This window comes from Oncorhynchus mykiss, chromosome 15 (assembly GCF_013265735.2).
Source record: "Oncorhynchus mykiss isolate Arlee chromosome 15, USDA_OmykA_1.1, whole genome shotgun sequence".
Taxonomy (NCBI): domain Eukaryota; kingdom Metazoa; phylum Chordata; class Actinopteri; order Salmoniformes; family Salmonidae; genus Oncorhynchus; species Oncorhynchus mykiss.
In genome coordinates this window covers 24728548-24751988 of record NC_048579.1, presented here as the reverse complement: position 1 = coordinate 24751988, position 23441 = coordinate 24728548, and the positions used below count along the sequence as shown (strand labels likewise).

Here is a 23441-nt window from a genome sequence, read left to right as displayed (position 1 = left end):
CCGACGGTTTCTAAAAGGCAAACTTATTCGAACTGTTCTGATTGTCCCAGAAACGGATGGGTTGGGCCAGAGCCAGAACACACGTGAGTAAAGCGGCGTTTAGAAAATTGGTCATGGGCTTTGATACTCTGATTGGTTAAAGATGATCCAATTGCTGATGATTTTGTTTCGTACAACAGCCCTCATTTTGTCACCACAAACAACTTCAACGATGGCAGTCTCAGACTGAAGTATGGAGCGAAACATAGAGCAGCGGAAGAATTCAGTTTGAGTCGTCAGGCAAACCATGCATCAAATCAAGGATAATATTAGCAATATTCAATCCGCAGGAAACAGTGTAGGAAGAACCACCAGTTGCAAAGAGAAACATGTCCATTGTGCAGTTTGAAGAGCTAGATGGGTATCTTTAAACAGGTATCTGGACACTTTGTATGAGTATGCTAAGGTTTGTGTGAGCCTACATCACGTGTTTGTGTTTCCAGTCAAGGGCTAGTATGTGATTGCAGAGGAGAGGACCCTCACGCAGAAAATCTGGGAGGCTGTGTAGAGCGGTCAGAACCGAACTGCCTGTTACAACTCATCTAGGTGGTGCGATGGATTAGTCATGTCTGAATGTGTGAATGGGAGATTTGTGCCTCACACATGCAGACATTCATAGTGAATGCAAAAGCACTTTTAATGTAATATGTGACACATTGTTCCTTCACTCAGAGCAAGGGGATGTCCCTAACTTTACATTTCAAGTCAGTATCCAGTAATCCAAGATTATCTTCAAGGCCCATAATACAATTACAATATTTTGGTTTTTATTTTATTTTGTGTTTTTTTAGTAACAGGTAAATACAATATTACAGCCAGCCAGATTCCTCTTGTTATACTATTCACAAAGAAGGAACCCTCTCAAATATAAGTATACCGACCAATGGCAACCAGCATATCAGCTCAGTACAGAAAATGCTTCTCTACAAATGCTGAGACAGAAACACAGCTACTTTAGCTTACCAGTACCTGAAGGAGCCCCTTAGCGCCAATTTAAACAGTTGTTTTGACATTGTATGTAAGGTTTAGATAAAGTACTGTATTCTACACCTCTGCGTGATATGAACTTGGCTGGAGTTCATACTTGGCCGCCACGGTTGAAGAGTGTTCATGAAGGATTTGGTTTTTAGTGTCTCTAAATGATCTTGTCAATTTTGTACGATGTGTTGTATAGTGCTGTATGATATAGAAACTAGAGGAAAATCCCAGCAATGATGAAATATGGATGACTGGTCTGGTCTGGTCAAGAAGTGACATTCCCAGAATTGTCTCTGAGCGAGATGCTGTAACACTGTGCTGAGAGACACTGACCCTGCTGCTGTCAAACAGTTCCTGAACAACTACAGTACAAGTCAAAAGTTTGGGCACACCTACTCATTCAAGGGTTTTTCTTTATTTTCACAATGTTCTACATTGTAGAATAATAGTGAAGACATCAAAACTATGAAATAATTCATAGAGAATCATGTAGTAAGCAAAAAAGTGTTAAACATATCAAAATATATTTTATATTTGAGTTTCTTCAAAGTAGCCACCCTTTGCCTTGATGACAGCTTTGCACACTCTTGGCATTCTCTCAACCAGCTCCATGAGGTAGTCACCTGGAATGCTTTTCCAACAGTCTTGAAGGACTTCCCCATATGCTGATCACTTGTTGTCTGTGTTCCAACTCATCCCAAACCATCTCAATTGGGTTGAGGTTGGGTGATTGTGGAGGCCAGGTCATCTGATGCAGCACTCCATCGCTCTCCTTCTTGGTCAAATAGCCATTACACAGCCTGGATATGTGTTTGGTCATTGTCCTGTTGAAAAACAAATGATTGTCCCACTAAGTGCAAACCAGATGGGATGGCGTATCGCTGCAGAATACTGTGGTAGTCGGGCTCGTTAAGTGTGCCTTGAATTCTAAACAAATATCCGACAGTGTCACCAGCAAAGCACCATCACACCTCTTCCATGCTTCACGGTGGGAACTACACATGTGGAGATCATCCGTTCACCTACTCTGCGTCTCACAAAGACACGGGGGTAACTCAAATGAACTTATCCTCTGCATTAGCGGTAACTCTGGGTCTTTCTTTCCTGTGGCCGTCCTCATGAGAGCCAGTTTCATCATAGCTTATTCGTTAGTCGTTTCTCTTTGCTTATTTGAACTTTTCTTGCAATAATATGGACTTGGTCTTTTACCAAATAGGGCTATCTTCTGTACACCACCCCTACCTTGTCACAACACAACTAATTGGCTCAAATGCATTAAAAAGGAAGGAAATTCCACAAATTAACAAGGCCCACCTGTTAATGGAAATGCATTCCAGGTGACTACCTCATGGAGCTGGTTGAGAGAATGCCAAGAGTGTGCAAAGCTGTCATCAAGGCAAAGGGTGGCTACTGAAGAATCTCAAAAATAAAAATATATGTTGATTTGTTTAACACTTTTTTGGTTATTACATTTTTCCATATGTGTTATTTCATAGTTTTGATGTCTTCACTACTTGTATTCTACAATGTAGAAAATAGTAGAAATTAAGAAAAACCCTTGAATGAGTAGGTGTGTCAACCTTTGACTTGTACTGTATGTAAGATGAAACAGCTTAGGTCACTGCCAGAATAATGTCAGTCTTTAGGAACTTGTGTACTTGGCACTGTGTGCTTGTGGATGTATGTGTGCATGTGCATCTGTAAATCTAAACGCCTATGTTTCTGCTTTGTTCAGTGATAGTGTATGGAAGATGTTTTCAGTTACAACTTAGATCTTAGTAGCCAGATCAATTCAATCCCATCATCGAAGGAATGACATTGATACCCCTGGGATGTAACGCTATGATGATAGAGGTTTGGCTTCAGGTAAAAGTCAACCTTTGGCCTTAATGGATATCTAATACAGTATTTTTTTTTTACCCTCGTTCGAGACGTGCCATTTATAGGTGTCTTTGCCTCACTCAAAGGGAGATGAGGACCTCACAGACACCTTTCAACCACGTTCATTTCAGTACAGCAGGGCCGGTTACATGCAAGTGTGCAAATGTGCCTATAGCGTTCTGACCAATAGCAGCAATGTACTGCATATCCATTTGAATTAATCAAGTTTTTACTATTTAATTCTCTAATGTAAACCATAATCAGTTTTATAAATAGATCCCATTGAAATAATTATATATTATATTAAAAACATTAGTGGGGGAACTGTTTTGATATATTTCTACTAAATCTTTAATGCTCACGTAGACCAACTCTGTAAGTTTATGTAACCTATGGGAGTGGATATTAATTTGCTTGATTATAATGACTGAAAAAGTAGGGTAGCTGGGCTGTTCATTTACAGTAAGGTCCACTTTAGGTTGCCACTTCAGCTTTATCTCCAACTTGTATGTTTCAAAAAAGACTATGCTCAGTTTGGACTGTATATCACAACCTTTCAAATTGTGTGAATATACAATTGGTATACAGTGTTTACTTAGCTCATGCATTTAGACTGTCCAGCAGTGTTTTCCCTTGGCGCAAAAAATGTGCAACCTCACATTGTTTTACTCTGTTAAAAATATCCAATAAGGCAAAAAACGTATTTGAATCCTCCATGTTCCTTAAACATTTCTTGAATGAAAACAATATCACTTTAGTTAGGGCCACGGGATGTCATTGAAAGGGGAAGCTGAATGCCTGTGTAATGTTTTCAAGTGTTATGGGGTTGAGTGCTATCAATGTATCTTGAAGGTTTGTGGTTTTACATAAAATGTTTGGTAAGCCTCTATATAGGGCAGATTCTTCTATAATCGTAGCACTTTTGGAAAATGTTATGCCTTTGTTTCCTCCAGTACTTTTTTTTCTTGTTTAAAATACCTTTATTACAAAGTATAGATGTCATATTTAGCTCTTTAGAAAAAGTTAACGTGTAAATACAATATTAAATGTTTTATTTTTTACAGGTACCATTTTTACAGTGTTTTACTATCATTAAGTGTCATTTGCTTTACTTGCACAAATGTTCTGTGTGTCTCATTGAGGGATCTATCTGTCGGATAGTAAAGACTCTATTTTCAAATCATTGCTGCCATTTCAAATATGCCACATTTCTTACCATCTATATCTATGCTGGCAATTTGTTTGACTTTTAACCCTTGATAAAGTATTCAGAGAGCTAGTGTATGTAGCTATCCCAGTATTTACACTTCATAAACACACTTGGTTGCCTTAAACATTATTTTTTAATTGACAGGTTGGTCTAAATGTATTGGAGTAACTTAGAAGGCTCAAGTGCTTGGGGACACGGATATTTTCATATACTTTTTTATCCCCAATATTTGACACTTTTATTGTTCCCTGATGGATGACTCCATATCTGGTTGGAGGGGTTTCTTCAGTGAGAGACACAGACCTTTAGCAATTCATGTCAACCTTCATTATAAGCTTCAGTGGTGCCAGTGAACCATGTTGAATGTGTATGTAAGAAACACTGCAATATTGCAATATTTTGGTATTGGATCAAGCTGCTAATGGATACTTCTAAAGCTCCTTAAGGTGCTACAGACCTCTTTTCTAGTTCTTTGTTTTGTTTTTACAAAAATATAAAATTGAGTTGTATGGTCGGCATGTGTGTGCCTGGTTGTTTTCATATACATATATTTTTTTGTACTGTGACTATTTGTGGCCTTGTATGGACTTGCCTGTAATGTCACATGCTTCTCTCCTTCACTTTGTATGGCGGTGTGATGGGGGAACCTTTGTCATCCTGGTGATTGACATGAAAGGGCTTGGGAGAGTGTTCACCTGTTGCCTCAGTATAAAATCAGGCTGAGATTACCTTGGTGAAGATGATGATGATGAAGAAGATAATGACTCCACGATAGGGGACACATTTTTTAAAAGGACTAGTAGTACTTATAGCGAGGGATTTGTTCAGAGGCAAACTGCATTCCAGCCATGTTGGTTTTGTTGTTCATTGCAATGCCATCCTGTGAGAATGGACTCATGTTGCTAATCATGTATATTTTACTTAAAATCTATTTTACAAACTACTGTTGTACTTGTATAAATATAGGCAAAATAATTCATATATTTGTGTATAAGTTGTGTAAAATAGAAATTAACGCTGCAGCTTTTTATAAATTTTCTAACATTGACATCATCCAAAGAGACAGATTATTTATTATCTGGCTGAGTAACCTGATTTTTTTTTCATACTACCTTGCTGCTATGAGAGAGAAGAGCTGCAGTCTTCAACTCCACTGTTATTACACGGTGTAATGAAAGCTCAATAAACATAAAAGAAGGAGTCATGCAAAAGTCCACAATTGTTGGTGCATTTTTTAAGTGTGTGTCAGTATGTGTGTAAAATGAGTGCTGAAATGATGTTTTATATAGTGAAACAAGTGCATGAGAATTGTCCTGGAGTTTTAATTATTTCTTCTTATTTTATCATATTTTAATTGACTTTCTTGGTCATATTCAAGGTCTTCAAGACAAAAATCATATATAATTAATACATTTTACTGGAAGATAAGCCGATGCATATTGAACCAATTTGTGCTTTTAGCCACTGGTTCTGTTAGATGTGCAGCTCAACAAAGAAGGTTACTGACAAAAAAAAGTATTCATCCAATGACATTTTTACGTGCAGCACTTGATTTCTATCATATACAGTGCTCAATGAATGACATTTAATGAGAGCAAGATTTACCTTTTCAAACATGATTGAAGTCTCTCCCACAAAAAAACGTGACTGTGACTTTAAATCAGAGGCAAATCCTCATTAGGGCTACCTCTTGGTCCAGCAATCAACTGATATAATGACAGCTGTGTGAATAGACAGGCAACACGCGCAATCTCTCGTTTTACAGCAAGTGCACTAGGTGGTTCGAACATGCCATCCCCAATTCCCCTGACACGCTTGTTGCCTAAAGACCTCTATCCATCTCTAGATTTTGGAGCTTGCAGCAGTCCACTGGCAAAGTATTCCAACGATTCCACCCTACGAATTCCAACTCAACGGTTCCATGGGAAGGTCGCAACCAGGCTATGGTCATCCACCATTGATTGGAAGGAACTGCAATCCATGCAGCCCATCGGATCTGGGGGGTTTGGGTCCGTTTACAGAAGTGTGTACTTTGGGGAGACTGTCGCTGTCAAAAAAGTGAAGAAATGCGTCAAGAATAAACTCGCCTCCAGGCAAAGTTTTTGGGCTGAGCTAAATGCAGCTCACTTACGCCATAAGAACATTGTGCGAATTATAGCAGCTACCACGTGTATACCGGAGAATTTAGAAAACGGGGACAACATTGGCACAATAGTGATGGAATACGCAGGTGAACGAACTCTCCACCAGGTCATCTACGGTTGCGCAGAGACGCTCGAAGTGGACAGGTGGATTACGTTTTCCAAAAACATTGCGCATGGTCTTCAGTTCTTGCATTCTCATGGTATTGTTCATTTGGATATCAAACCTGCCAATGTATTGGTTTCGAGGGAGGATGTGTGTAAGATTGTTGACTTCGGCTGTTCACTGAAATTGGAGCTCGGGGGGGATCGGTCCAGCCCCCAAATGAGTCTTGGCGGGGGCACTTACACCCACCGAGCGCCTGAGCTGTTGAAGGGGGGAGACGTGTCTCCAAAATCCGACATCTACTCCCTTGGCATCACTATTTGGCAAATGATCACCAGAGAGCAGCCCTATACAGGCGACAGGCAATATGTTTTATACGCAGTAGTTGCATACGATTTACGCCCCTCGGTCACTGATGAGTCCTTCAAGTCACACCATGGGGACCTTTGCCGATCCATTGTGTCCAAGTGCTGGAGCGGTGAGCCAAGCTGGAGACCAAGCGCTCAAGATGTCATCACAGATCTGGACAAGATTCGGTCCGAACATTAACCTTTTTTATTTGTAATTTTCAAGCCAGCCTATTCATGGTATGATCCGTCAGTTGTGTCCATACATTTTTTAATTTACGCACAGCTTTTACGCACAGCCAGTTATAGACTCCCATGTTGTCTTACTGAATTTAAGTGAATTGTGAAAGGCAAGCCCCAACGGGACACCACAGATTAGTTTGATGCTGCCATTCTTCTGCCAATTCTGCTTAAGTGTATTTATAACACATGCTACCTAATCTACTCATTTTTTAAACGCAGAACCTCTTGAACGATTTACATTTCTGATACTGAAGTTGGTTTTGCTCTGTGGACTAGATTGTTTTACTTGTTTACTTGATTTATAAGGATTTAATAATGTTTCAATGTCAAATAAATGTTAATGTCAGCAGCAGTCTGTGCATGTAACACACTTGAAATGTATGTAAAGTTTAGATATTTGAGATTTCATTAAACGTCCTTGATTCGTACTGGAATGGTGTTTCTAGTATTGTAATAGCATTAGAATGGGATGACTTCTACAGCATCAACAGAAACCGCTTAATTAACCTGTTTTGCTCATGTTGAAATCATTTGTTTGGTAATTGTGTGTTTAGGCTTACACTTAGAAACTAACTTAAGCTGACTGATCTATGGCCTAACCTTCAACAAAATGTATACAATGGGTGTGTCATGTCTCAGAAGAAAATGAAACCATTTGTATTTTCATAAGGGAAAAAAATATCAACATTGCTGCACATTTACCTAATTTTAGGCTATGAAATTGCTAGTTGAAGGTGGTTAACATCAGCACATAAAAAGCAACAACAGCCCTACATAGCAGACAGCAACACAGGCAATAATCACATATCAGACAAGGCAGAGTTTACCCATGTTGGCCACAGCACCATACTCTACACAACAGAGAAACTATAGGCTTCTTCAGGTGGAAGGTAGAAAGCTAAGTCCCTTGGAAACACGGATTGATTTTATTTGAAACAAACAAAAATGCACAGTACACAATTTTACAGGGATAACACAAAGTCAATTATTTCATTACATAGAAACAGACATGACATTACTTCGTAGAAAACTCGGATAATAAAGTATCTGGTATATTCAAGTCTTCAAGGGAGTAGAGGAGGACGGGTGCCCTTTCGAAATATTCGAACGGGTCCTTTAGGGGTGATTTGGTTCAGATACGCCTCCTTGGTGTTCAGGCTATTCTATTGGCATAAAGGTCACGTGGTGCCCGGACGTAGTGTGTATATATGCGGAAGGAGGCCTCTCTCAATCCCTTTCGCGAAGAACTGACGTTCCTGACTCACCGCTGTTCGCTTGGAACTTACGAATAAGTCGGTCAGGAATATAAAGAACATGGTAACATTTTATATCTTCAACTATACACAAACATCTTCATATAGCTAGTTCGCAATGCGGAGACTGTAAATAGATGATCAGTATGTTAACGTTGGTCGCTCTGAATCCGGGCAGTTGCACGTGTAGTTGCTAGCTAGCTAACTAGCCAGTGACGATGGCTGGGTAGGTAGCGATTCCTTTTGGATGGCTTTCTGCCAATTTAATGGGTCGAATCAGATAACGTTGAACTAGTTCTGAGTTGTCTTAATGTGACGAGGTATAGTTGTGTCGTTTCTAAATTAGTCGAGTAACTGAAGTCTGACCCAATTCCTGATTTTTGGCTTTACCTTGTTGGCTAACTAACGAACTGACGTTAGCGTATTAGCCAACAAGACATTTCCCTCCCTTTCATTATTGCTTCCCCATATGCCAAACATGACACGAATGCTTGGCTAACGTACTTTAAAGCCTTAAGTGTAGATGGTTACTACATCTTGACACCAAACCACGACAATGTAGCTGTAAGTTAATATTTCAATGAACGTTAGAATCAATAACTAATACTATGGTGTTCGTCTTAGCATTTTAAATTGGCCATTGAAACAGCAGGGTCTATCAAAGGATGCTGCAGTTGCTGAAATTCTTTCATCGCGCGCTTCATTTCTGGAGCTTGGATTGAGAACAGTCAGAATAGGCTACAATACATGCGTTCATTACTTCAACACCAATGGCTATGAGGATAAAAACTTGCTATGACATAGCTTAAGCTATGACAAATTCTGATTCATAATACGCTATTCTGAGCCATGACTACACATTTGAAGCACAACTTAGTTGCCCTCTTTTGTAAAAAATATATATATATTTTTTTACATGCGTGATTCTTTCCTTGCACCTGTAGGCGTTCAAGGACACCGGTAAAGCCCCTGTTGAGGCTGAGGTTGCCATCCATCGCATCCGTATCACCCTCACCAGCCGCAATGTCAAGTCTCTGGAAAAGGGTACCTTCACTTTAAATACCTTAACTTTGTCAACATCTTTGGCTATGAGGATAAATGCTCGATATGACATAGCTAATGCTATGATACATTCTGATTCATAATACGCTATTCTGAGCTATGTGCACCCATTGATGGCATGTTGAAGTGCATGATGTCACCTTTATTTGACATGCAGCCCTTTTACTTAATGTTCTTAGTGTGTGCGGACCTTATCCGTGGAGCTAAGGAGAAGAACCTCAAGGTGAAGGGTCCAGTCCGTATGCCCACCAAGGTATGTACACCAGATATATACAACGGTCCTTCCCGCATCCTTGACAGCCTGGGACTCCCATCTGTGGTCTACCCTGGGTCTCTATTGAGGTGATGCCAAATCAACGACCCTTCGCTTTCTGCCCACTCCCCAGTGGTGGCTCTGATTGAATAGGGGACGACATTACAATTTTTTAAATAAAACGATCACTAAGGCTAAGCTGAGGGGAAATGGTAGTTTGTTTTCCACCAGGTGGCATAAGGCTCCAGGGAATGGTGTTGAAGTTATGCTGTTGTGTTAACTTGGTCAAAATACTGACGTTTCACCTCACCATTTGATGGGTGGTATCCTGTTTTGTTTTCTCATCTCCTGTCAGACTCTGCGCATCACCACCAGAAAGACACCCTGTGGAGAAGGCTCCAAGACCTGGGATCGCTTCCAGATGCGGATCCACAAGCGTTTGATCGACCTGCACAGTCCCTCTGAGATTGTCAAGCAGATCACCTCAATCAGCATTGAGCCTGGTGTAGAGGTTGAGGTCACCATCGCTGATGCATAAGCTGTTTTGTACCCCATGCAATAAAAGCTTTAAACATTATTGCGTGGATATTGTGGCTCATTAAATGTTGAGGGATATTAAATGTTGTAGGGGTTACAGGTACTACCTATGAGTGATGCTTTTATTGGTAAGTTTATTCTATGAGATTGGCTCAGTCAATATAGGACTATTTTAACAACACTACTATCGCTTTTCCTAACTTGGCTGAGCCTGGTGTGGGCTTGCAGTAGAGGATATTTGTCAATGGTGAAGACTTTAAAAAAACTCGATGGTTATGGTGTTTACTCATTGTTTGTGGAAACAAGTAAACCTTCAAATGCTACCACGGAAGACGGAATCCTTATTGGGTTGGTTATTTGGTGGTTCCTTTCCCAAAAATATTTTGCAATACAAGGTCTGTTCAACTGAACATTCTGTGGAATTTATTTTAGGTGAGGGTGGGAGAGGAATCAAGAATACAAGCACATCTCAATAGCTAAGTGTCATGTCATGAAAATAGGCGAGTACGTCAGCTGGGAAATTGCTTTCAACTGTCCACTTGTTCTTGTCAAACCAGAAAAAAATTAATTTAACTAGCTTAACCTGGGTTCCACATAGTGACTGACTTGAGTCTCGCATGTTGTAGACAAGGCATGCCTTGCATATTCAATATAGTGTGAATGAAATTATGGATTTGAAATCCCCACCCTTGACACATGAAGATGACTGAAAGACATGGATGGGTGTATACAGTGTGGCTGACATTCTACATAGCCTATCAGAGGGCAAGGTGGATCTATTACCATGCCAACTCCATAATGGATTTTGACAAATTACATTTTCAGGGATACAGCTAACCATCTTGCTTCCCTTTCTGCTGATAACTGGGTGGGAACTCTGCTCAGGCATTTTATTATATGCCAGCTACATTAGGTTAGCTTAAACCAAGCTAATCCTTTAAAGCTCCAGTGCAGACAAAATCCTGTTTTTTCATGTGTCACATTGTGCAACATCTGAATGAAAACAAAGTGGGAAAAAAATACAAGCGCTGGTTGAAAAAATCTAGACAGAACCTTCTCAGCAGGTTTGAATGGGTGGACATTTCAGCTTGCCTAATGACATCACCAATTGGGGAATGGACCCATATCTAGTAGGTAGGGGCCAATTTGAGATTGTGCAAACCTGAAAAGTGATTGGTTAACCCAGGATTCCACCTGTTCTTAATTAAGTACTGATTTTAACCTGAAGTTGTTTGGTCTTATGTGGAGTTTGCTTACTGATATTGGAAATTCTGACTGCATGTTGTCTTGTGTTTAGGTTCATATACAATACTTTTATTTTTTATCAACATTTGTTGGAGAGCATTTTTCCATAATCGTTGACAAGCAATCTATTTCATTCAACACTATGGCTTCCTCCGGTCGTAAGTAAACGTGAAATACAGCGAAATGATTGGTTCTCACATACATTTGAATCCTTAACATCTGTTTCTTGCTTAGACATGACAACAATCATTGATTTGACCCATGATGGCACAGTACTTGATGCAATGGAATCTACATGCAATGATCTCCATGCATGTAATCCCCATCGAGATGTGCTCTCAGAACTCTCCTCTATTGCTTCTACGCAGGTACTCCCAAGGTTTTTAAAATCTTTTTTTTTACATGTCACTTTTTAATTAGGCAAGTCAGTTAAGAACAAATTCTTATTAACAATGACGGCCTACCCCAGCCAAACCTGGATGACGCTGGTGTGCCACCTTATGGGACTCCCAATCACGGCCTGGATTGGAACCAGGGACTGTAGTGCTGCCTCTTGCACTGAGATGCAGTGTCAAAGATTGCTGCGCCACTTGGGAGCCTGCAATGTTGAAGTTCTGATAATGTTACAATGGCCTATTGACTGACAGTTTGAGCAATTTGTAGTATGGCTCCCTAAATAGGGCACTACTTTTGACCACTTCGTAGAGCATAGGGTTCCATTTAAGGATGCAACACATGATTGTATTGACTTAACGGATGTTTTTCCCCTGGCCAGAGTGAGGTGTTGGACACTGCAGAACAGCAGCAGCAGAAACACCAGCATTTGAGGGTCTACTTAAGGGTGAGGCCCTTTTCCAAGGATGAGATCTCCAGCAATGAGGACCAGGTATGTGGCAATGGGGCCGTTGGGGAAAAATAAATGCTATCCTAATCTAAACAGTAATATTTTAGAGTATATGGTCAGGTTTTAAATGTACCATATGTCATTGTCTTGACTCCGGGTTTTTATTAAAAGTTTAGAAACTATTTGAAGGTCCCGTTTCCTAATGTCCTGTAAACAATCTTCCCTGATCCACACCTCTCCCACGATCTTCTTGTCTCTCTGCAGGGTTGTGTGGTTCTTGAGAATGCCAGGACCGTAATGCTGCATGCGCCCAAAGGCTCTGCTACCATGAAGAGCAGTGAGAAGGGCGTTGGCCAGGCGATACACACATTCTCATTCTCTCAGGTTTGGCTAACATATGTGATTAATGCCTTGTTGAGGAACAATTAGGTGGTTCCTGATCCTGACTGTAAGTTGCTCTGGATATGAGTGACTCCTAAATGACTAAAATGTAATGTTCTTTGTCATGTTTTAATTTCACTCAGATCTTTGGGCCCGAGACGAAGCAGGCAGATCTCTTCGAAGGCACCATCAAAAGCCAAGTTCACGATTATCTGGAGGGGAAGAATGCTCTAGTCTTCAGCTATGGTGTGACCAATGCAGGCAAGACCCACACAATTCAAGGTAAGTCCGCTAGTAAGTAACCTCCTTGCTCATAGTAATCTTCCTGCTAATTATGCCGCCCAACTTCTGTTTGGATAGGATCTGCTTTTTTTGGGGGGGGGTTCTTGCATTTGTTATGTTGGAGGACAAGGGAGAGAGACTCACACTTAACACAGAATTTTTGCCCCATATCCCATTTGACAGACTACGTCTTTATCCTTGAGTTTACCTGATGAAACCAATGATGTTTATTCTATTTGTTGGCCAATTGGAGGCTTTGAAGCCACCCAATGCAATACTGGTGGTACTCAGAAGCAGTCCTCCAAAGGAATTAATGCGATTCTACAGCATTTCAATGAAATGTTTCAAGCACAAAATTGTCTATCTTAGTATTTTTTTGTAGTGGGGACCATAGCATTAGTACTCCCCAAAAAGATAAGGAATGTTTATTTTTTTATGAATGTGTTTTTTATGAATGTGATTTAAAAATATGCATTAAGGTGTCTGTAATAGAAAATACTTGTCAAATGACTGTAGACATTAATAAATGCATTTCTATAGCTTACAAAAGTCTTTACAATGGAGTACCACAATGGCTGTGCAGTGGCTTCAATACATCGCCCCCTCTTGGTCATCCAGGGTTTCTACACTTTGGTTGAAACCTATGCAGCTGGCTGTGACTGATACTAGTCAATGAAGGACTGGCTGCAAGGGACAGACTTTCTGTATTTTTTTTGTTGCTATGTTGCAGGATCCCAGAAAGACCCTGGTATTCTCCCCCAGGCGTTGGATGTCATCTTCAGACACATCAAAGGGAGACAGTATGAGAACATGGATCTGAAGCCGTACCTCGGTAGTGACGCTCAGTACCTAGGGCCTGACCAGGTCCAACAGGAACGAAACACCAAAGCAGCTATATTTGCTCTACTCAAAGAGGTGAACACGGACACATAATGTGGAGTAGCCTAATTAGTTGATGGGTCATGTGAAGTTGTCTTACGGTTTTATTTGTTACCCTGATCTCTTAACCCCTTTCATTCTTCACCCCCACATAGGAAAATGAACCGCCACGCGTCAGTGGAGTTTCATCCCACTCGTCCTCTACTGGAAGCCTCTCTTTCTCAGTCTCTTACGATAACACAGGTACATCACATCTGTAAGCCCATCTCTGTTCAAGTCAAACACCTGTATTCTGGAATGGCTATTGATAGAAATGCCATAACGGGATCATTTGTGGTTCTCTGCATCCTAGTTGAGTTTGTGGCTGTGTCGTCTGGGGACCGCAGCCAGTTCGCCCTGTGGGTGTCCTTCTACGAGATCTACAACGAGAGCGTGTATGACCTGCTGCAGGCGTCGCCCGCCTCCAAGACACAGAGACGCACAGCCCTCCGTGTGTGTGAGGACAGTGCGGGAAACTCGTATGTCAGAGGTGTGTGTGTGTGTGTGTGTGTAGGCAGGCAGTGGGATGATGTGCCTATTGAAACAAAGTGCCCACAAGTTCCCTTCCGTTTTATTCAATGGTTGCTTTGATGCAGACCATAGCTCATATAGTACTGAAATGAACTTAATCCTATTTTCCCTTTTCAGATCTAAAGTGGATCAATGTTCACAACTCCGAGGAGGCATGCAAAATTCTCAGAGTTGGAAATAAAAACCGAAGTGCTGCTTCCACTAAGATGAACCATTCATCAAGCAGAAGGCATGTTCAGTCACATTTGATTTATACTCTGTGGATTGCTGAGATGCATAAAATAATCGTAATCTTTACGTTTTTCCCCTTGTCACAGCCACAGCATTTTTACCATCAAATTACTGAGAATTGATGGAACTGAGGTTCAGACGATGTCAGAGTGAGTATTAACTTTCATCCATATTGTACCTGGTGTTAGGTTCTAAACGGAGTAAAAACTCATACCAAGTTTATTCACCCACTGGGTCAAACGGCTGCAAAGAAATGTTTCCACAAGCACATATATTTATAACTTCCTACTAGGAGTCGCCTCTGTGCACAGCTAGCTAGCCAACAGATCTGTTGCTACTCAGAAACTTCATTGGTTACTCTCACAAGTGTAGAAACTAGAAACTTTGTGGGCATGTGTGTATCGGCTATGTTCCTCCTCACGTCATCTGACCTGACCTTGAGCTGAATTCCTCACTCCTCCCCAATCCACGGCTCTCTGACCGTATCAGTGACTAAAAGCAGACTGTTGCCCTTTGCCTTCCTCCATAGGCTCAACTGATTTAACTTCGCATACACATTTTTAAAGTAATCAATGTTTTAATATGGTAACATGAATACGTGTGTTTCAAGCTAGAATCCAACACTGGCAAACAATGCTCGTTTCTCTACGTGCTTAAACACAATCCAACCAATGGTTTGTTCACCTAACTGCAGTTACGACTCCTCCGTTAAATCCTTCATTTGTCAGCTTCATTATTTGAGTAAATTCATAACAGTTTTTAGGATGAATTACAATGCTGTGCTGCAACTTGCTCAAGAGTCCACGCTTTGTCCCAAGTCTGAATAAGCTGCATGACCATAGAGCCATGTGACACCACCCCCTCCTTGCAACATCTCCTACTCGATGTGATTTATTTTCTTTTTCCACCCCAGACTCTCTCTGTGTGACCTGGCTGGCTCGGAAAGATGCGGAAAAACAAAGACGTTTGGGGAGAGGCTGAAGGAAGCGGGTAACATCAACAACTCTCTGCTCATCCTGGGGAAATGCATCGCTGCCCTGCGCAGCAATCAGAGTGACAGGTACAGAACAAGTAGTACTGCCATTGATTACCAGAATGACTTATTAAAAACCACTGCTACAAAACCACCTCGACAAATTTGACCAAATGCTGCACACAAACCATGATTTAGACTGCATGTTTTCAAACCCTGAATGAAACTGATTGGAAAGCTGATATTTGATAAACTAGAGTTGTCATCCTTTCCTCCTCCCCCCTCTATCAGGATGAAGAACGGCTATATTCCCTTCAGGGAGAGCAAACTGACCCGTCTCTTCCAGTCCATCTTCTGTGGGAAGGGCCGAGCCTCCATGATTGTGAACATCAATCAGTGTGCTTCCACATATGACGAAACGCTCCATGTCATGAAGTTTTCTGCCATCGCTAAGCAGGTTGGTCTCTCGCCCACCCTGTCGACATTCTACTCCATCTCGGTTTAGAGTTGACTCTGAATTTCTCACGGGTTGAAAAAATGTAGTGTTCAGTTGCAATGCCCTTAATCACCTTATAGGTGTCATGGTCAAATTCCATTTGTTGAAATGTCTAGCCACAAAGTGTACTTGTTCACCCTCCCGCATTGATAAGGATTAGTGTGAGAATTATGGTAGGGGGAGTAAACGAGTACGACACCCTAAACTGAAGTACTGGAAGTGTGTTCTAAATGGCACCCTATTTCCTATGTTTGGCCAGAGCCCTATGGGTACTAATCACCTTTGTTGTCCTAGGTGGTCCAGCTGATCCCAACAAAGTGTCTAGAGTCTCTGACCCCGCGGCTGGTGGGGCGCGATGGGAAGCCTCTACTGAAGAACGGGGTCATCGATGACCAGGCTCTAGAGAACTACCTGTCTGAAGAAGAGCTGCTGGATGAGGATGACGCAGACATGTCCATTTTACCCCAGGAGGTATTTTCCATCCAAACGGTCTAAAAGATTTTGCCAGTGTTCTGCGATTTCTGATTTGTATTTCATAGGGATGGATGCAATATGTTAATTTACAGAATCAATGGTGTCTGATTACTTTATGAACTGCTGCTCGCTTCTAGGATCTTGTGAATGTGATCGAGAATCTCCGGGCCAAGCTCCTGGCTGAGCGACGGAAGAACTTGGTCCAGGAGATTGACATCCGCAAGGAGATGGGAGACGCCATGCTGCAGCAACTCATGGAGAGCGAAGAACTCAGGAAGTGAGTGTTCCCTGAGCGTTACATGGGGCACAATCACGCCTTCCCCCTTTCCGCTATATTAGTGTTCTCATGCAATACCCATGGCAGTGCTACACATTGGTGGCGGATGGGGTGCATTGCTGCACCATATAGTATGCAATTAATTTAAGATCTAATGACTAGCATTTGTGTAGTTTTCACTCACTTTTACAATTCCGCTGTTTGTGCATTTGTCCACACCCATAAACTGTCTTCCAAATGATCTTCTAAAAGGACGGTGTAAATGTTTCTCTAGTCGTCAGGTGGCTGAGCTGAAGGAGAGCTACCAGGAGAAGCTGGAGAACACATTTGAGATGTATAAGGATGCCCTAAAGGACCATGCCTACCAGAGGGCCCTGGAGCGCGTAGAGGATGATTACGTACCCCTTGAGGAGTTCATCGCTGAGCAGGAGAAAGTAGAGGTACTAGACACTCACTTTAGGTGATTGACAACGTCCTGCCACAACCACCTGATCAAATTGTCAGATATGACTTCTGTCAATTCAGGGTCAGATCTGCCGAGTGTTTGCGCCCATTTAATTTTCCCCCTGAGTGGAAATATGTTTTCTATGGTTTATTTCCTCTGGGAAGTGAAAAACCAGTAGTTGTTGGAAAGGTTTGGTAAATATGGACTCATAACCCCTATAGGCACTAGAACAGAAGCTGTCTGAGATGGAACGGAAGCTGTCTAAGATGGAGCACAAGCTGTCAGGTTCATCTATGGTTCCAACCAGAGAGAACTCGAGCCAGACACAGAGCATCTCACAACCACCACCTGTAGCTATGCAGGAAGGGTTAACGGGCCAGTACACCATCTCCCTCGGTGTTGATTCTATTTCATTAACAAACGGTAAATCTGATTGTACAGTAAGCCTATTCTATACCTTAAACTACAAAACTGTGCACAATAAGCCTATATTAATAATTAGCCTTTCCTTTTAAATTGAGATCTACCTATTGATTTCAGAAGTCTCAGCAGGGGATGTCCTCACAGCTGTTTCCAAAGACGCAGAGCAACGCAAACTCCTTTTGAAAGAGAGTGCGATGGAGAAACTCGGTGAGCAGAAGGAGGTAAGGAAACCTAGCCCGAAGGCGCAACTTTTAGTCGGTGTTTCTATAAGGGAAAGGGGTGTAATGCATTTTGAAATGCAAGTGTTGGAACTCAAACCTGGCATGTCTCTTGCTTATTTCCAGCTGATTGTGTCTTTGCAAAAAAGGATTGCAGTTCTGAATGATGCACTACATGAGGCCGGAGAGCGCTTCTTTGACAAAACGGTAGAAATAGAAACTTTACATAAGAAGCTAGCTGACCAGGTAAAGACTACATTAACCTGTGTGTATGTACAAATTAAGCCTAGTTTGTCAGTGTTCACTTAGGAAAACCTGATGTGCAGTGTCATCTCTCTGTTTTCAGGCACAGGAGCTGGAGAGTATAGGTAAGGGCAATCTGGAGAAGGACAAAGAACTGGCATTGTTAAAAGAAGAGCTGGCCAAGCTATCCCAGAAGTCCCCTGTCCAGTCCAAGCCCAAGCGGGGTTTCATGGCCAACATTAGGGAATCTGTGACGTCGCCACGAACAAGCACCATTGCCAGGACACTGAGGAAATCTGTCCGGACCACACCCTTGCTGAAAAGGCCCTTCCACTAACTACCGTCCTCCCCCACGTTTTAAAAATGTTTAGGGCTCTATTCAAACTCTATTGCTGAAGTGTTACAGATTGCGTGAAATAAGTTAATTTCCAATTGCTTTGACATGCAGCGTTTATGGTGAGTGCGGTCTCTGCAATTTGGGAACATTTCAATCACAATTTAATGCTGAACTTCAGCGATGTGGATTGAATAGAGCCCTTAGTTCTGTTTTTTTTTTTTTTTTTAACTCTTAAATAAAATTCTACTGACTTTATGATCCATTTCATTGGGAGACCATATCTGAAAGAATATGACCATATAAAAATGGCTTTCAAGTGTAATTTTAACTTCTCACGGAATGTACATTTTTCAGCTCTTTTGCTATGTTGGAAGTTGTTTCGTCAGTGGTGAAAACTGGACATCACGTTGACATTCAGGTGCCATACAAATGGTCTTTAGTCACAAGTTCTCTTCATCCAGTACCTTTGGTCCAGGGCCTTGCACAGACCTTTGTGCTTAAACTTAACGGATACCCCAATTTTCAATTTTTTTTTTTTTTTTTACTCGTTGAGCAATTACAAGGGGGGGGGGGGGGGGGAGCAGCACAATCTAATGAGTGAAGTATTTTGCACAACTACTTTGAACTGAAATAAATGCTGCACTTTAATGACCAACACAATTCCAGTCAAAATAGAGCCCCACAGTTATATCCATACAGACTAGCTATCAAACTGGGGAATGGTTCCAGTTTTTTCCCACAAGATTTTAGAAACACCTAATGTTTTGTGTAGGCTGGCATGAAAACATGTAAATCTCTCAGACAAGGGGACTTCAATCAAAGAAATTCCACAAATTAACTTAATGTATTCCAGGTGACTACCTCAAATGCGAGCAAAGGGTGTCTACTGACTAACTTATTTTGGGGGGGTTACTACTTGATTCCACATTTTATTTCGTAGTTTGTCTTTGCTATTCTACAACGTAATAAAATAAACCCTGTAATGGGAGGTGTAAACTTTTCATAGCTCTGACTTCATTAGATATGTACCTCAATTTTGTTGGAGTGAAAGATTTATTTAGTTGAGCAAGAGAAGTGGCATCCAGGGAAAGTGTTAAAAAAAACACGTGACAGTTTGAGAATTACAGGAGGGGGCATTTACCCCGAAGTTAAACTATAGTGCCTTAAGTATTTACATTCCGAATTGACAATGTATTAAATGTTTTTTTTTCTCACCCATCTATAACCAATACCCCATAATGACAGTGAAAACGTTTACAACTGTTGTGGTTTCCATATCTGGCAACTGAGTTAGGAAGGACACACCATTCAAAGTGTAATTAATAACCACCATACTCAATGTCTGCTTTTTATTTTATTGCCCTTCTTTGCGAGGCATTGGCATACCTCCCTGGTCTGTGTTTGAAATTCACTGCCCAACTGAGGGACTGTACAGATGTCTCTGTACTCAACATGATTTTTTAATGACTATTGTTGCACACAGTGATTCCATGTGACTTGAGTAAAAATTTGCTCACTTAGGCTTGACATGACAAAGGGATAGAATACTTATTGACTCAAGACACTTCAGGAATGGCAAATTATCTGGTAGAGCCCCATCTGTGCACGTGCCTGCTTTGGTCAGCTGCTTTCTGGTGGTTGAGGTTGGACTGCAATACTGATGACACACAGCAGCTGCTAATGCCATACAAATTACCACTTATGCTCCTTAGTTTACTCCTTGAGTAGCAAGCTCAAGGCTCATACTACTTTTCATCACTTGCAATATTAGAATTATCAGCGAAGCTCCCTCAAACAAATCATATTAGCCAGCACTTCACTTTTCACCATCTATATCAGTGGACCATTTAATGGCTCGATTCAACCCATAGCGCTGTAGCGAGATTTAAACTCAAAGGTTATTTCTGATTGAGCCGACATACTGTGAATGCAGTTGCCACGAACACAGGAACATTTCCTTTAAATTTATATTGCGCTGTAGCACAGGTCTTCAGCGCCACAGATTAAATTAGCCCAAATCAACTGATCTAAACTAAACATTAAAGGTTGCACATGGATAGTGCTCCATTGGCTTTCCTTTGCAAATCAGGAAAACTAAGCCTCAAGAAAAACAACCTGGACAGGACAAACAGATTAAAATAAAGATGATTTATTTCCAGTGTTTCTTGAGGGTGTTGCACCCTTGTTTTGCTGCACACAGGCAAGATGTTCACTGTCCAGGAAGCATTGTTTCATGCAGTTCTCAGAGATGAACATTTCTCCATAAGTAACCATGCTTTTTTCAAATATATATACATGAAATATATACATTGAATTATGAACTTAATATTTAAAATTCACACGAAGCGAATAAAAAAAGCAAGACTGGAATGCCTTGGAAATGGAAGCTTGGATTTTTGCACAATGTTACTTTTTTAAAACAGTAAAATAGTGTATCTGTGATACAATTAAGTAATTAAACAAAATATTGTGTTTACAAGTGTGGAATAAAACATGGCACCCAATCTATTCACAGAAATCAATTCAAGAGGCACTTTTTCTTTAATGAAGAATCAAACATTACTAAAGATTTGAAAAAATGTGGACTTGAATTGTACAGAGGGTTCAGTTTAGCAACTGTACCAAGCATCTATCATACATTGCACTACATTAGACTTATTTGATAAAAACAACTATAATTCTGTCCCTCAAGCAAATATCTGTCTGCTATGATGCACTGTAAAAAATAACTTCCCACAGTACACAGCACAGAAAGCAGCCCTCGGAAATATGAGCATACAGATGAAAACACCATTTCTAACAAGCAACTGTGTTAGTCAACATAATTAAGAATATACATTGAAAATATCTACCTCTTGTAGAATTAGATATGTATTCCTTAGTAATACTCAAGTTAATGCACCACAGTCCAGGCTTTCACGTCCCATTGATTTGTGTGCTGTCGATCACACAAAACCACCTATGAATGTTCTTGTCACATTCTTCTATGACTGGGGTTTGAGCACAAGGATGGAAGTGAATTTTTTTCATGTCTGTCCCAGTATAAGACACCAAGTCAACTAAAGCGATTACACATGAAAAAACCTTATCTTCACTCCAGTTACATTTCTTATGAGCCTATACACATATGTACAGTAGATATATAAAATATATATTTTGTAAAAAAAAAAGGAAAAAAAAGAAAAGTGCAGTAACCCTTGCTAAGGTATCTAAATACATACGTAAACCCGTTCTCTCTTTCTCTCATGCACTCACTCTCGTACACTCAACACACCCTTGCTGTTTCATAGATACTGATAGAATCGTGAGCGGACAACTTGTGCTCCTGATAGTTTGTGTGGGTGCGCGTCGTCAGCCGCCAGGTTGAGGCTGGCTTTGTTTCTGCCTTGCGGCCCACCTCCGTTCACTTGCTCCCCCACCATGGACTGAAGGCATGGGGAGCCAGAGGGAGAGGGTCTCTCTGGGGTGGTACCCTGGGCTTGTGCCCTGTTCCCCTCGGGGACAACTTTGGGTGGGCTGTCCATGCTGAACTCTGACACTCCGGCCCGACAGCGCTCGCGGGCGATCCAGTCCCGAATAGAGAAGTCCTGAGAGGAGCACTTTGGCTTGAGGCGGTCCATGGCTGACAGCTCAGCCGCCTGGTCCACCCCGCCTTGCTCCCTCCAGTCGTTGATGACGGCCAGTTCTGCAAAGTCCCGCTGGCCCCCCATGGTGTGCCTACGACGGATGTTTTTCTTCTTGCTGCGCGTCTCCGGGGAAGACTGGCTCTTCTGGGCACCCACGCCAAACATGTCATCAGCAGATGTGCGCAGACGGAACTTGAGCCTTTCTGTGATATTGAGGCGCAAGGCAGGCTCGGGAGGGCGCTCCGATTCACTGCGGGAGGAAGAGTTGAGGCTGCTGGTAGACTGCCCCTTCTTCATCACCTCCAAGACACGAGACAGTCGTGTTGACTCCGACCTGCCCTCGGCACGTTCCCCGCTGCCAGTCCCACCCTCTACTGATGACTCGCTATCTGTCTTCTGTCGCAGGGACCGCCTCCTGGAGAGTGTGTCACATTCTATCAGCCTGTGGGAGGGAAAGAGGCGACGGGGTTCCAGTTTAGGAGTCGTCTTCCCGTCAGCTGCTGCAGGATCAGGCTTTTCTGGCCCATGCCCAGTCTGGTTCTGCACTAAGACAGGCATGATTTGGACATTGCCGCCCCCTGTAGCAAACACAGGGAAGTCGCTTTCGCTGTCAGTCTCCATGGGCCGGCCTTCACTGATAAGCTCGCTGCGCTCGTCATCTGCCTCGTCCCCACCCTGAACCTCTGGACTGAGTGCGCTAGAGTCTGCTGCAGTCAGGAAGGTGATGGACGAGGTGGTGGAATAGTCCGAGGTGATGGAGCTCACCTCTGCCCCAGCTGACGCCCCAGCCCCAGCCACCGATAGGTCAGGAGCAGCAGCTCCTGACACCCACTTCTTAGGTCGTGCCCTGGGCATGGAAGCCCCAGAGCTCATGGTGCCCAGATCAGAAGTGGGCTCATCCAGATGGGACGGGGTGTCCGAAAAAGAGGGCTTTCCAAGCTGGGCTGTGCGGTAACTGAGTCTGGGGGAGCCAGAGTTTTTGAGTGAGGGGGCAGGTGAGGACTGCCTTGACAAGGGCTTTTCCCTTAAAAAGAAAGAGTTCCTGTGCTCCTTTTTGCCTTTGGGCGTGAGCTCAATACCTCTTCCATTCTCCTCTCCTGTTTTTGCTTGCTCTTTTGCTTCAGGGCTGACACTGATCCCTTGCTCCACCTCCAGGCCTCTGAGATTCTGCTTCTGGCCAGGGAGCTCCTTCTTAGGGAACACTGAGTCTAGGTCATCATCAGAGCTGCTAAGCTGCGGCTTGTCCTTGGGCTTCTTTCTTTTGCGGTTGGCTGCAGCAAAGATCGAGGAGACCAGGTGCTCGCGGCTGCACTGGTCCTTCCCGGACCCCCAGGAACCCTATAGAGAGGGAGAGAAACAAGTCAGAACTTGTACCACAGAAACCCCCCTTGCGAGAACAACACACAGAAAAACCCTCTAACCCCTGCCTGAGTTCTTGGCCAACCAG

General features: G+C 42.2%; 4 protein-coding genes across 12 annotated transcripts in view; 3 read left to right on the top strand and 1 right to left on the bottom strand.

The window, feature by feature from the left end:
- Positions 1-5864: 5864 nt before the first annotated feature.
- mos (v-mos Moloney murine sarcoma viral oncogene homolog) lies at positions 5865-7373 on the top strand. Its single transcript, NM_001124684.1, is given in 1 exon segment — positions 5865-7373. A coding segment is annotated over 1 exon segment (1008 nt). The 5' UTR covers positions 5865-5896; the 3' UTR covers positions 6905-7373.
- An 823-nt stretch (positions 7374-8196) lies between these two features.
- Positions 8197-10090, top strand: rps20 (ribosomal protein S20). Its single transcript, NM_001124364.1, has 4 exons — positions 8197-8262; positions 9143-9242; positions 9440-9513; positions 9869-10090. The coding sequence occupies exons 1-4, from the start codon at positions 8260-8262 to the stop codon at positions 10049-10051; spliced, it is 360 nt and encodes a 119-aa protein (NP_001117836.1). The 5' UTR covers positions 8197-8259; the 3' UTR covers positions 10052-10090.
- Positions 10091-11265: 1175 nt separating this feature from the next.
- On the top strand, positions 11266-18814 carry zgc:56231 (KISc_KIF23_like and GBP_C domain-containing protein). 4 transcript variants are annotated; one of them, XM_036944126.1, is made up of 19 exons: positions 11266-11453; positions 11530-11663; positions 12071-12181; positions 12404-12523; positions 12664-12802; positions 13533-13717; positions 13837-13924; positions 14034-14210; positions 14369-14480; positions 14569-14631; positions 15396-15542; positions 15747-15912; positions 16246-16422; positions 16563-16702; positions 16977-17142; positions 17369-17570; positions 17688-17791; positions 17915-18034; positions 18115-18620. In XM_036944126.1, exons 1-19 carry the CDS (start codon positions 11438-11440, stop codon positions 18154-18156), a joined length of 2409 nt encoding a protein of 802 aa, XP_036800021.1. In that variant the 5' UTR covers positions 11266-11437; the 3' UTR covers positions 18157-18620. The 4 variants fall into 4 exon arrangements, with proteins under 4 accessions (XP_036800021.1, XP_036800020.1, XP_036800019.1 ...); XM_036944125.1 differs by having other exon boundaries at positions 11270-11453; positions 17691-17791; positions 18135-18814; XM_036944124.1 differs by having other exon boundaries at positions 11271-11453; positions 18135-18814.
- Positions 18815-20495: 1681 nt separating this feature from the next.
- The window catches only part of LOC110489855 (rho GTPase-activating protein 21), a 106025-nt gene continuing 103079 nt past the window's right edge, over positions 20496-23441 (bottom strand). For all 6 annotated transcript variants that reach the window (XM_036944123.1, XM_036944122.1, XM_036944120.1 and 3 more), the window contains one exon: positions 20496-23332. In XM_036944123.1, the coding sequence (XP_036800018.1) occupies positions 21653-23332 (1680 nt within the window). In that variant the 3' untranslated portion in view covers positions 20496-21652. The remainder of the gene's footprint in view (positions 23333-23441) is intronic.